Source organism: Myotis davidii, unplaced genomic scaffold (genome assembly GCF_000327345.1).
Source record: "Myotis davidii unplaced genomic scaffold, ASM32734v1 scaffold370, whole genome shotgun sequence".
NCBI lineage: Eukaryota > Metazoa > Chordata > Mammalia > Chiroptera > Vespertilionidae > Myotis > Myotis davidii.
The window spans coordinates 7680168-7694324 of NW_006288615.1; the positions used below are offsets into that span (position 1 = coordinate 7680168).

Here is a 14157-nt window from a genome sequence, read left to right on the forward strand (position 1 = left end):
ACGAGAGTGCAGACTGGAAGCTTCTTCTTCACTGCCAATACAGCTCTGGCAGAGGGTGGTCCGTCACTTCAGCCAGATCCACTTGTCGCCCACGTCCGCATTATACCCGGGGCAGTACTTGCGGCCCGGCAGCTGTGGGAGGAAGCAGGCAAGGTCACCATGGGTTTACAAGCAGGTCGGTCCCCCAGCCCACTGCCCTGCGTTCTCCACGCTCTGCTGTGAGTGACGAGCTCCACAGGCACTGGGCACAGCATAGCTCTGCCTGAAAGAGCTTCCGTCCTGGCAGGGGGCCTTTGGAAACCAACTCAGTGTCCCATCCTGTCAGGAGAGTGACGAGGCCATGGAGGGGACACCTGGGTAAGAACTGGACAGGGGGTGACCCAGCAGACACCAGGGCGACAGCATGTTCCTTCTCAATGCTCTGCCCAGACCATGTGAAAACCCACTGATAAAGTCCCAGCTGAGCGGTCACTGTCCAGCAGGAAGCACAGTAGAAGCACTGGGCTACAATTAACACGAGGCCTTAGTCAGTGCGGGTGGGTGAAGGAGCCACGGTGGAAGCTGTTAGCTGCCCAGGACCCAGAGCTGCCACTGCAGGAGGGCAGGAGGGGCTATCACGGCAGCAATGATGTTGGAGGACAGATGGCTCAATGCCCGTTCCTCCTAGTGGCAGTTGGGGAGCAGGGGCCCTGTGACACAGTCCTCCCAGGACACAGGCAGGTGGGCCTGGAACAGCAGCTACCAGGCATTCCCATGGGCAAAAGAGCCGGCATGAAAGCACAGTGACCATGGCTGTGACGGTGGCCAGCTAGATAGGGCCCGCTCCTTGTGCAGGGAAGGCTTGTACCGGGTGCTGGGGCTACAGGACCAGAAGGGGCAGGAAGACATCAGGGAGCCGCATTTCAGCTCTCTGATTCCAACAAGAACTTTGGCTACCACAGGTGGTCACTGGGCCAGAAGGGCTGCTCCCTGTGGGTCCATGTGACTGACACCTGCATCTGGCTTCCATGGGCCTCAAGGGCTCAGGAAGTCCTGGAGACACAGAGGGGCACGCACAGTGTGGGAGGAAGGTCAGGTGGCTCCCCAGTGACATAAATAAATAGATAACACAGCAGGGAGAAGAGAAAGCAGGTACTCACAGCAGAATGCTAACTAATGATGCAGGACTCACAGAATCAGGAAAAGTGTAATTTGGCAACCATCCTATTCATAATTTAGCCAAGAAAATCAATAAATGGTAGAATGAACGCTTGAGGAGGAAATGGACATTGACAGTTTCAAAGTATGCCCCTCAAACATATACTAATTACAAAGAGTGAAGACACAATCTTAGTCAAGGGACCAAAGTCAATACAACCCATGACAGGACAGACAGGAACCAGGTGCCACCTGACAAGATGCAAGCAGTTCTGTGACAGGCCCACAAAAACAAAACGCAGCCTCAATCTGATCATGGGAAGCAGCGAGTGAACAGTCAGGTGGAGGAACACTAAAAAATACCTGTCCTGTGATCTTCAAAAGTGTCAAGGTCTTAAATGTCACGGAAGGCTTGAGGAACTATCAGATTCAAAGAGACTACAGAGACAAGACAATCAGATGCAATCCATTATCCGGGGTGGGCCCTTTTGTTCTAGAGAACATTACTGGGGTGACTGATCACCTGGAACCAGGTCTGGGATTAGCAGCAGCAACACATGAACACCAATCCCCTAACTGCAGGAGAAGGTCCTTGACCTTAAGAGTCACACATCATGGCAGGGGGTACCTGGCCCACCCAAGAGGACCTGACCCTGGGACCTGAGAGCCGGCTTTCCCAAGGAGTGCCCAGGAGGTGCTGTGCAGGAGCCACACCTGAGAACCTCAGTTTTAAAGTATTTGAAGCTAATTGGCACCATTTGATCACAACGGTTCAGAGAAGTTATTTTCCTATTCTTGTTATTTTTGTAAATTTGAAACATTCCAAAATAAAACATCAACAGAATGAAGACATGAAGACCACTGAAAACATAGTGTGAGACTGTCAGCAGGGACACTCTGGCCAAGGACCGATCCTAAGGGCAAGCCGGAGCCCAGGGAGGGAAGAGCACCAGCCGCATCAAACAGGGGCTACATCTCCAGGCTTCAAACATACGGAGAATTCGATGTGACAAAACAGCACAAGTGACAAGAGCTGGGTAAATGGAGGGTACAAGTCTCCCGAGATCCCATCACTGTTCTGGAATGAGAGAACTACTAACTAGTGCTAGACTTTAATAAATCAAGGATGACTATTCTAATCACTAGGTTAGCTACTAAAAACCATTTAAAAAGAATGTTAACTAGTAAACAAATAGAGGGGGAAATAGGATTTAAAATTTTCATCCAAAAGAAGACAGGAAAAAAATACATAAAACATGTAAGAACAATATAAAATATACAGTAAGGTAAGCTATTTACTTTTTTAAAATTGATTTAGAGAGGAAGGGAGAGGGAGAGAGAGATAGAAACATCAATGATGAGAGAGAATCATTGATCGGCTGCCTCCTGCACATCCCCTACTGGGGATCGAGCCTGCAACCCAGGCATGTGCCCTTGACCAGAATCAAACCTGGGACCCTTCAGTCCGCAGGCTGACATTCTATCCACTGAGCCAAACGGCCAGGGCTAAGGTAAGCTATTTAAACATAAATGTATCTGTAATTGCATTAAATGTGAACAGATAAATATTCCCAACTTTCAGACTGAACAGAACTAAAAACACAACTGTTTTCAGGTTACAAGGTGCCCACTGGAAATATGAAGATACAAAAAGGTTGAAATTAAAAGATGCAGAAAAACAACTCTACCATGCAAATACTAAGCAAAAGAAGACTACAGATGCTGCCTAAGCATTGAATGAAGTAAACTTTAAGGTAAGAACCAAAGATAGTGAGAAAAAGTTCAGAACCTATAAAACGGTAACTCCACTGAGAATTTATAGCAATTTAAATCTGTCTTCTTCTAATGACACAGCCTCTAAATCTACACAGAGCAGAATTGGACAGACAGAGAAGGGCACATCCACATAGAGGCAGATCTCCACATCTCTGACCACAAGCTGACGGGAGAGAAAAGACCAGTGAGAATGAGGACAGTGGAGAATGTGGCGAACAGAATTCACCCCGATGAGACCAACTGAACTGCACACAGTGTGGGAAGGAGACCCTCTCCCTGAGGACCAGGGAACGTTACCAAAATTAACCAAACGCAGAACCGAAGGTCAGCCTCAATCACACCGCAAGGGCTGAAATTTTAACAAGTGTGCTCTGACTAGAGTGGAATTAAGCCAGAAAATCAGTAACAGAAAGATAATTACAAAGATCCCCACTGCTTTTAAGTTATCCAGAATAATTCAAATTAGCATACTGGTCAAAAAGGAAATGAGGTTATAATGAGAAAATACTTTAAATTGAATGATTATGCAACGATGACATTATGAAATCTAGCTAAGCTAATTTGGAGGACAATGTGTCCAGCTTCAAATGCATATATCGAACAGTAAGACAAGCCAGAAATCAACGACCCACCTTTTGCCTTAAGAAGTTAGAAAAAGATTTTCCCCCTAAAACCTTCCTGGAAACCCTAGCCCAGTCTCCAAATTTCTGTACTACAGCAACTGTTCCCAACCCTCTCCTGGAAAGCCCCCGCCCCCCAAAAAAGAAAAAAGTTAGAAAAGTAGTAAATGAAAGAGGAAAAAGAGCAGTGATCAGTGAATTGGATGTACAACAGATAACACCAAGCAAGAAGCTGGCTCCCTGGGCAACAGGCTCCCTCCAAGGGGGGAGGGAGAGCAGGGCAGTGGCTATTCGTAGGTGTGACCCAGTTAAAAACATAAAAAAAGACAAACAACTTCATGCCAAGAAATCAGAAAATTTAAACAAAATGGGGGCAAATGCCTCAAAAAATATAACTTGAACATTAAATATTCTGTCTATTAAAGAAAATAAATAATTTAAAATATTCCAACAGAGCCCACTAGTGAATCTTTGCAAACACGGCAGGAAGAAGCAACGCCCATCTTACACAACTTTCCAGAGAATAAAAGTGACAGCTTAGTGTCTGATGCCAGCAGGATAATGATAGTAAATCGGACAAGGATACTGTGAGAAAGGAAAATTACCACCCAGCCTCTCAGGATCTGGGTTTTGCATCTATGGATGCAAAACCCTACATTAAACGTGTGCATTAGATCCAGCTATACATGAAGAGGGAGATGTGCCCACAGGTGGGATCTACCCAGGATTCAAGGTGTGGCCTCACATCGAAAATCAGTCACTATAACTGACCATATTTACAGAAAGAAGAGAAAGATCATCCAGGGCAGACAAGGGGTGGTAAACTCAGTACCAGACCTGAAGAAAGTCTTTGGAAAGTAGTATTAAGATGGAACTGCCTCACTTGAGAAAGAGTATCTAAAACTAACTTACAGCGACCATGACACTGATTGGTGGGCCATGAGATCAGAAACAAGACAGGACGGCACTGTGACAACCTCCACTCAGCATGAACTAGACATCTATCCAGGGTAGTCAGGCAAGAAAAGTAAAAGGGGGGGATAAGATTAGAGAGATAATACTGTTATTTGCTGGCTTGTATTTTTTTTTTTGCTTTTTATATCTGGGACTTTTGAATGTCCATGTTCCATACAGAGTTAACATTTGAAACATCCTGTGTTTGCTACAGTTGTCAGATGATGGCTCAGCTGCTGGTTCACTGGAACTTTCCTGACTATGAGCAGGGTCGCTCATATGTGTGACCTCAAAATGTCACACATAAAGGGCATCATCTATATAATCAGCTCTTGTTCAGCTCTTCAGTCTGTTGCATCTCTTGGGAGCAGCCCCACAGGATTACCATGCCAGACGGAGTCTCCCCTGCTCTGGATACCAGGCCTACTTTCCCAGGGGTAATCAGGCTCACTCTTTCTTGCTAAACAGAGAGAAATAAATACAATCTATACTTTATAAATAGGCACACATTAACAGAAGAAATGAAAACTCCTACAGGCATGAGCTGTTGCCCAGTTATAATCAATGAAATACACACACTGAAACATAAGCTCCGTGAAGACATGACTAATCTGGTTCGCTGGGTCTCCTCAACTTCTCGACCTTAGGCTTTCCACTCCCTCTGTGCTTACCGAGATCACCGGCACCGTGACTTCAAATGTCAACCACATGCTGACGACTTCTAAATTCACAGTTACAACCCTCCCTTACTGCCAGACTCCAAACCCATTAGACCTGTTACTCAACATCTCCTCATGGGGATACTAAGTATCTTGAACGTACCATGTCCAACAGTGAATTCTTGATTCTTCCCTGAAGCCTGTACCTCTGTGTTGTCCAGTATCAGCCAATTCCCAGCCCAGAGTTCCAGTTTCTGAGCCCTAATGCAGCAGTCAGCTCACTTCTCTCTCCCACTTTCCAACACCAAATCTCAACAGATCCTGGAGGTTCTACCCACAATATGACTTTTCCAAAGTTGTATGATGACGCTGCCCTCTGACATGTACTCTGCAAACTGTCTTCTGGTGCTCCCCCTGCTTTGCCCACACTTTGGCCAATCTGCTTCAAGTTAGAGGCAGAATATTCCCAAGACATAGTGTGTCACACATGTCCTCCTTCTTGCCATGTCCTACCCAGGTAAGCCATCTCTTCCTTACTACCTGTCCCCTCCCTCCCTCTGCTCCAGCACAGTCCTCCTTCCTGTGTCTTGATTGTACAGGAAAAGCCTTCCCTCACATCGGGGGCTCCCCTCTCAGTGCCCCAGCCACTCCCACCTCCTGCATCTCTGCCCACACTCCTTCTTGTAAGGCCTTCCTAGGCCACAACCAAGATCTTTAAGTTCAGCTCCCCTTGAAGGGGCTCTGTCGTAACCTCTGCTGGGAATTTAATTTTTGTCCACAGCACTGGTCACCACTGTTCAACCAATTCTGTTTTACTTTTTGTTTTGTCTCCTTCCCCTGTGATGTAAGCTCTGTAAAGGCCAAGATCTTGCTCATCTTAGGCACTGCTGCCCCACGTCTAGGACAGTCTGACACTAGCACACACTCACTAAGCATGTAGTGGAACAAGTAACTGAGCTAATGAACAAATGGCACCAATGCGTGACAGAACAAGACGGAGAGCCTGGCGCCACAGAGCCTGACATGAGGAGAGTGTGGCTGCTGACATCATCCAAGGCCACCTCCCCACTGGGGCCAAGGCTCCATACCTGTGTGCCACTGCCTTTTTACTTTATTTTAAAAGGACACTTCACACCAGTAATACAAGTAGAAAGCCAGTACCCTCATCATAAACAATAGAGCATGAAAAAAACGTATAAAAACGAAGCCAAGTTACTAATTCCACATACATATCAATGACTACAAAATTCCTGAGCTTGCCTTGTTTCTTTGTATAAAAGTGAGACTATCAGAAGTGAGCCAGATGCTAAAGATGTAATCAGAGTAACTTTTTTAGATTAAAGGGCAAAACTTTCTCACTAGTAATTTATGTATGTTTTTAAATCCTCTCTCCACCCAGCACATTAAGTCCCCAGGCCCCATTGGTCTGGACTAACAGACAGCACTGAGCGACCATGGATGCCCTCCGGGCTGTGATGACAGCAGACTCTGCAGGAGCCAGATGAGCACGTTACAGGATCTGAATTCAGTCTGAGTCTGGGAAGGGCTGTGTGGTCAGCTGCCTCTGCATATTATGAAGAGGGGCTATAGGGTCAGGCTGGGCACAGTTGGATGCCAGGCAGGAAGCTGCGGGACAAACTGAAGATCATGGAGGCTGCACAGAAGAAAATGAAGCCATTTGTAAAATGGACTCCACAGGACCTGGGGAGCCATTAAATGCAGAGTGAGTGGAACATCACCAAGCAGGTTTCCTGGCCTTTGCAAGTGGCAGAGGTGGCACAGCTAAGCCTTGCCACAACCAAACTGTGGACCCGCACAGTTCCACTCAAACAGACGCAGACTGCAAGTACTCACACCCAGAGGCCAGCATGAAACATACCCACTGAGGTAACTCAGAGTTTCCTAAAATTTCTACACTGAATAAAATCACTTTCAAAACAACTAGAAGAACTTACTTAAAAGAAAATGCCAAGGACCTCAAGTAAGAAAGGAAGCAGTGAGACATACCGCGACACCCAATCACTTCAAGCATTTTGCAAGCCTCAAATCTGAGAATTACAGTTGTGCGAAAGTATTTAACTTTCAATTTACCCAAATGCTGCCTGCTTAGCTTGTCTAATTTAAATACAATCATTTCACACGTTCGCCATTAACCCCTTCCCCGGCAGAAACGTGTATACTCGTTTTCACAAAATGTTCTTTTTCAGTCGTCGAGTATACTAAGAAAATATGGTAAAAAAATATGGTTTATAGGAAGACGAGTTACAAACTGTTTTCATAACCAGCATCAAAAATACTATATAGAACCAAAATAAAAAAATTAGTCTGAAAAAGAAACGTTTTTAACAAAAAAATTGTTGGGGAAGGGGTTAATAACCCCAACCACAGCTGATGGAGAAATTGGTCATGTTCCGACTATTTCACTGGCACCAGCATTCCAGAGAAGACTCTCTCTCCATTCACCCACTGGGTTCCAAACCAGAACCAATGCATGTTCTGTAAGTTCATGGAATCTTGCCTGAAATGACTCCACAAACCATTGTGAAAATAACTCACTAAAAAGGTATGGAAATCAGATAAGAACAATAAAGCAGGTGACCCTCCTGACCTCTGCTCTCATTGCTGTCCAACTGGGCCACCCCTCCACTATTTATGAGCCACGAAGAGCCGAAGTTAAAGCTGATAATAATGACATGGAGATAAAGCTAAGGAACCCAGAACATTTTTACACCAAGATAACATGCTGATGAGGAATGTCGCTTGCACACACACTGCCCAGAACATCTTCCTCTTCATGGCCTGGCCGTCTGAGGGCCATGTCAGCTTTACAGACCAGGATAAAGGGAGAAAAGGAGAATCATTTAAACGAAAAGAAAGCTCTTTCACTGAAAAGGAACAATGACCACAACCATTTTTCACAGAAGCAATGTTGTCCCCAGTTGTTTGAGACCCACAGCAGGTCAGCTTTCTGGCTTCAAAGGTCTCACCTCTGAGAATTCACGGAAGACTCGGTCACTCTGGTGCGCTCCAATCGTGATTTCTGGGAGATAGATTGGAATGGTTGTGTAATTCAGCACCTTCAACTTATCCTGAACCCTAGGAAATAAGACAAACATAGGTCATGCTAAACCACCAACATAAATAATGAAATAAGCTGTAAGGCTGTTTTTTAAACACATCCATATTAAAACATTAATACATTCAAATAAATGCCATTCATTCCCAAGCAGTCATCTTGAAGCACAACTTTCACCTCAAAGACCATCTGCTCTTTGTGGCCCTGCTATTGGAATGACTTTCACAGCCTGAGTGGAGTCTTTCAAAAGCCTCAGTGCCCGGATGACTACCTTTGAGAGTGGATACAAAATGGAAACAAACAAAAAAAACAGCCACAGTGTGCTTTATTTTTTTAAAATATTTTTCTTTATTGATTTCAGAGAGGAAGGGAGAGAGAGAGAGAGAGATAGAAACATCAATGATGAGAGAGAATCATTGATTGGCTGCCACCTGCACACCCCCTACTGGGGAGCAAGCCCACAACCCAGGCATGTACCGTTGGCCAGAATCGAACCTGGGACCCTTCAGTCCACAGTGTGCTTTAAATATAGGCATAGCAGGAATAAAAAGGTAACAACAAACACCATATATTTCAATGTCATGTACATAATGTCCTCATTAAAAACTTGCGAAATGAATGAGTCTTGAGGAAAGAGACTTGAGTCAGGTGGGTCCGCCAGGTTGACAGCACAGCATCGTGCCTGCCACTCCCCCAAAGGCCGACACCATCTGCAGGGTCTGCAGGATCAGGGCTCTGGGGCTCAGGGCGTGGGGAATGGGGTGAGTTTCCACACAGGATGGGCTGTTGTGCCAGTGCTTGTAATAGGTCTAGCTCTCTGCCTTTCTTGGCACCGATAAATACAAATCATAGGGTCCTCTTCTTGTTTCTCCATTTTGTTTTGCTGGATGCTAAAATATTTATACTTCTGTAATTTGCTTAAATTAAATTTAGTCTGAATATAAACACTATACTTGAAGATGAAAAGCATTTTTGGGGCTTTTAGAAAGAAACATTAAAATAAAGTCTCCTTTCTTAAGGGCTCAAAACAAAGAAAATAATTATTTTAAATGGCCACTTTCCCATTAAGGAGTTATAATGGCAGATGTTTCTGCTTGTAATGGCCCAAATGGAAGTTTTTTAAATGTCTCTGGCTCTTAGCCACTTGGTGAGAGCAAGTCCAGACCTACCAGGCAAACCCAAGCCTGTCCCCACACCACAGGCAGGCCCCACTGCATTCGGCATAGCCCGATCTGAATCCAGGGCTCAGTGATCCTCTGTCCCTCTCCCACAGAGGGACACAGAGCACCAGAACTCATGGTAGGTGCGTGGACAGCAGGTAAAGGCATACCCCAGTGTCACAGTAAAAGTCACATCACTGACTGAATAATCCCCCAACCAGACATCGCTCCAGAAATTCTGCCAGGATAACTGACTGCTTGCCTAGGATCCTGGTGTGGACTTTACCTACCACGCACGTGGCTGTAGTGCACACAACTCAGACCAGAATTTTTCTCTTCTAACAGTAATTGGTTTTAGAATATATTTCATAAGCATGTATCAATAATGCATAAATACACATCTTTTTATTTTTAACACAAATAGAATTACTTCATTCTTATTATACAAGGACAATTTTTAAAGTGATCTCACAATAAACATTTTCAAGTAAAAATGAAGTTTGTATGTTTAAATGTTAACAAATATCAAGGTACATAAGATCTGGTTTTCTCTACAGCTTGAAAATCCTAAAAAAATTGTGGAAAATTTGAAAGGACTTACTGGCTTGGCCTGGGAACTTGAGAGGAATACACAGAGCAACAGCGCCATCTATGTTTGACTTGGCAGAACTATATTTTCACATAACCTCCCGAAAAGGATGGATCTATACAAACATGCTTCAAACTGTTTTTGAAGACTACAAAATTATCTGTGACTGTTCAGACTTCTTTAAACTGGCTATACTGCTCCTCCAGTGCCTCACTATGAGCCTGAATTGTGACCTCAGAAGAGCCTGTGTACCTATCATCAGTAAAGCCACATCTTTATCTCTAATCATCTAGACAGATTGAAGATAAGGAATGAGGACAACAGGAAGCCATAATTTTATGACCCAGGAAGCAAAAGCAATGAAACAAAACATTCTGTTCGCAGAGCACTCAATCTGATTAAGGAGAACTCAAACTGGCTGAGAGTAATATAGCCTCTTAACATCATGACCCAAAGTACATTTAAATGAGATTAAATGTACTCAAGTTTGGTTTATAATATGAGGTGCTAGACCACATATTTTAAAACAAAATGTGAGGCAGGAAAAGACAAAACAACAACAACAGTAAATTATGTTTTGTGACTTAACTGTTCCCCAATTAACACAATGTCTATAGTTCCTCCTAAAACACATCCAAAGCATCTTTTTAGTCTTTCCTGAAGTGTAAAGGTCTGTGTGAAGCACTACATTTCTGATCCCACACTCACAACTCAGTTCTACAGCACTGGACATGCACATCAGAAAGACGATCTCCAGGAGCCACGGAACACAGGACTCAAAGAGGGAGGGCTTTAGGGGAGCAGCAGGAAGGCAGAGGCCCGGCTGCTAACCAGTCAGCACAGGAGTGAAGCTGACAGCGCGGGCACCAGTCAGTTACGGATCACAGCTATGAGATCAGAGCGCTCTCAAGGTTGAAAACCAGTTACCATTCAGCATCAGCACACACAAACATAATTACACACTGACACACGTAACTGAGACGGTACAACATTGCTCTTAACTAGTAATTTGGTCAAGTTCTGGATAAATGAGTATAACTAGTAAATGGCATGTTTACAGTAACTATCTCAGAAAATTGATCATAATTTTCACTTGAGTCCCCCAAATTAAGAAGTAGTACTGGAAAACAAACACCACTACGACTATACACTGTTATGAAATATCTTTGGGGAAAGGGCAGAGGAGCACAAACTGGGGGAAGGATAGGACAAGAGCGTTTGCAATAAATGAATTGAAACAATTTAATGTTATAATTGTGAGCTTTGCGGGAATTATAGGATCTTTCTCTATGCTCTGATAACCACACAACTAAATAACTACTAAAATTATGATTATAAGACAGGAATTTTGGACACAGTCTAGAATGATTCCAGATTGTGTTCAGAAAATGACACTGTATTACCAACGGAAGGACTCAAAAAGTGATTGCACATGGCCCAGTCTCCATAGAATGTCAGGAGAGTCACCTCCTATTTGATATTTCACATATTTAGCCCCAACAGAAGCTGATATTAACAAGAATCATATACAAATCCATATACAATAATAGCCTAGAAAAGTTGAGGGGAGGTTTCCAGGAAAAACAAAGGTGACTATAGTCTTATAAGATCACTCAGATTTGCACATATTTCCTGGGCAGGTGGGGGAGGGGGACTTGTGGGGCACTCTGATGGGCCACAGAGGGTTAGGACTGTGAACTATCCTAGAAGTGAGACTTGGTCCCCTGACTAAACACAGCTCTGCCACTGCAGGACCCGGGGTGAGGAGAAAAGTGTCCCTGTGACATTCTGAAAACTGACCTGATGGGCGTGTGCACAGGGGATGCGTGGGATGAAGGAGTAACTGACCGGAGGACTGCAGGTGGCAAGTGAGGGGATGAAACACCAACAGCAGCAGAAGTAATGAAAGAGGATGTCAGGGAAAGAAATCACTGGAGGCAAACACACAACGTTAGGGTGGGATTCCAGGAAAGGAATGGGACCAGGAGATGAAAGCAGGGTTCAGAAAAGTGACAGCTGAACTAGGAGGCGACACTCAACAAGCCTAAGCTGATGGGAGCCTCGAGGGAGGATAAGATGATCAAGCACAAGGCCACAGGGAGGTGCCAAGAGCCAGACACCACACCCTCCGGACCACTGTCACAGGACCATGCCCATCGGAGCTCTGAGACCTGTTTCCCTACCTGTGAAATGAGGAGAGCCCCCACCTGGCAAGAGTGCTGTGGAATCAAAAGTTTCTGAAACACCTTCCAGATACAATGTTGACACGAAGGGTGATTATGATTAAGGCTGAGATCTCAAGACATCAGACCTAGAGCTGGAACACTATGCAGCAGTTAAAGAAAAGATGTAGATTTTTAAAGCAAGATTCAGAATAATACTGTATAAAATATCATTTAGGGACATTTACAAAAACATCTAGACAAAACAATATAATCATCTAGACCAGTGGTCGGCAAATTCATTAGTCAACAGAGCCAAATATCAACAGTACGACGACTGAAATTTCTTTTGAGAGCCAAATTTTTTAAGCCTGAACTATATAGGTAGGTACATTGTTATTAACTTAATTAGGGTACTCCTAAGCTAGCCTTTGCTAAAAACGTCCTCAGTCTGATTGAGGTACGTTCACTGAGGTCGACCCCTTCCAACTCTCCCATCCACACTAATCTTGTATACTTGTTTCAGATAGCCGAGTGTGGATGGGAGAGTTGGAAGGGGTCGACCTCAGCGAACGTACCTCAAAACAATGTACCTCCCCGGCGCTGCGTATCCCGCGGCCCACCTGCACCACGTCTCCTGTCGCCCGACCGACCAACAACCCCCACTTCTTCTAACGCCACTTCTTCAAAATAGACTCGCCCAGGCCGAAAACCGACTTCTGCTCATGGGCCATGAAGTTTCAATCGCACTGTACATGGGTGCCCGCACATGTTATTTTGTGGAAGAGCCACACTCAAGGGGCCAAAGAGCCGCATGTGGCTCACGAGCTACGGTTTGCCGACCACTGATCTAGACAAAAGAGAAAGCTGACCACAGAGCTTTAGAAAACTAAGAGGATTTCCAGTTTCAGCTGAGAAGTAAAGTGCCTGAAAGCCACCATTCTTGCCCTGCATGTCGTCCACAAGAAACCCATTTTAAATACTCAGTTGGAAGTGAAGAGATGGAGGAGGACAGACCCTACCTACACAAATCAGAGGCTGGAATAGTTGTATCAATTTCAGACAAAGCAGACTTCAGAACTAGAAAAATTACCCAGGATAAAGAGGGGCATTATGTAATGATAAGTGAGCTCATTCTCCAAGAAGAAATAACAACCCTAAACACCCATGCACCTAACAAGATGGCATCAAAATGCATGAGGCAAAAATGAACAAAACTCAAAAGAGAAAAAGATAAGCCCGATGTGTTAGCGGAAGACCTAAATGCTTCTCCCTGTGTCTGACAGACCCAGCAGACAGGAGCAGTGAGGAAACAGGGACCTGAACACCCGTCCATCAGCCCACCTCACATTTATAAAACATTCCATTCAGTAACAGCAGAATCCACCTTCTCATGTTCAACTGGAACATCAATCAAGATAAAAAAAACTCCTGATCACACAGAACATCTCACCCAATACAACAGAGTAGAAATCATACAAAGCAAATTCTCTGATCACAATGGAATTAAACTAGAGAAATTTATAGCACTAAAGGCATACATTAGAAAAAGACTTGAAATCAATCTTCTAAGCTTCTACCTTAGGAAACTAAAGTGAGAAGGGCAACTGAAGCCTAAAGGAAGCAGATTAAAGAAAAAGAAGTAATAAAAACTCTAGAGTAAGTATCAATGACATTGAAAACAGAAAAATAATCAAGAACATCAACAAAACAAAAAGCTGATTCTTTATAAAGATCAATATGACAAAATTTATAAAGGACTAATAAATAGCCAATAAAAATATAAATTATTTGAAGTTCAGGGTTTGTAAAATGCAAAATAAAGCAAATAATTTTCTCTGGTATCAAAATCACAAGATTTTGTTTGCTTTTTATTTTAACTACTAGAATCCCAGTGCATGAATTCACGCACAGGTGGGGTCCAGCTGGCCCAGCCCTGATTGGGGTGGATTGGGGCTGGGCCTGTTGGGAGGAGGAGACAGCAAGAGGATGGCTGGCAGGCCCGCCCCAATCGGGGCCCAATC

At 44.2% G+C, this 14157-nt stretch overlaps 1 protein-coding gene across 1 annotated transcript in view; it reads right to left on the reverse strand.

Annotated features, from left to right (window-relative positions):
* Positions 1 to 24: 24 nt before the first annotated feature.
* The window catches only part of NDUFA10 (NADH:ubiquinone oxidoreductase subunit A10), a 30371-nt gene continuing 16238 nt past the window's right edge, over positions 25 to 14157 (reverse strand). The window contains exons 9-10 of the mRNA XM_006760507.2: positions 8134 to 8242; positions 25 to 132 (exon numbers count right to left, since the gene is read on the reverse strand). Coding sequence (XP_006760570.1) covers positions 64 to 132; positions 8134 to 8242 — 178 coding nt within the window. The 3' untranslated portion in view covers positions 25 to 63. The remainder of the gene's footprint in view (positions 133 to 8133; positions 8243 to 14157) is intronic.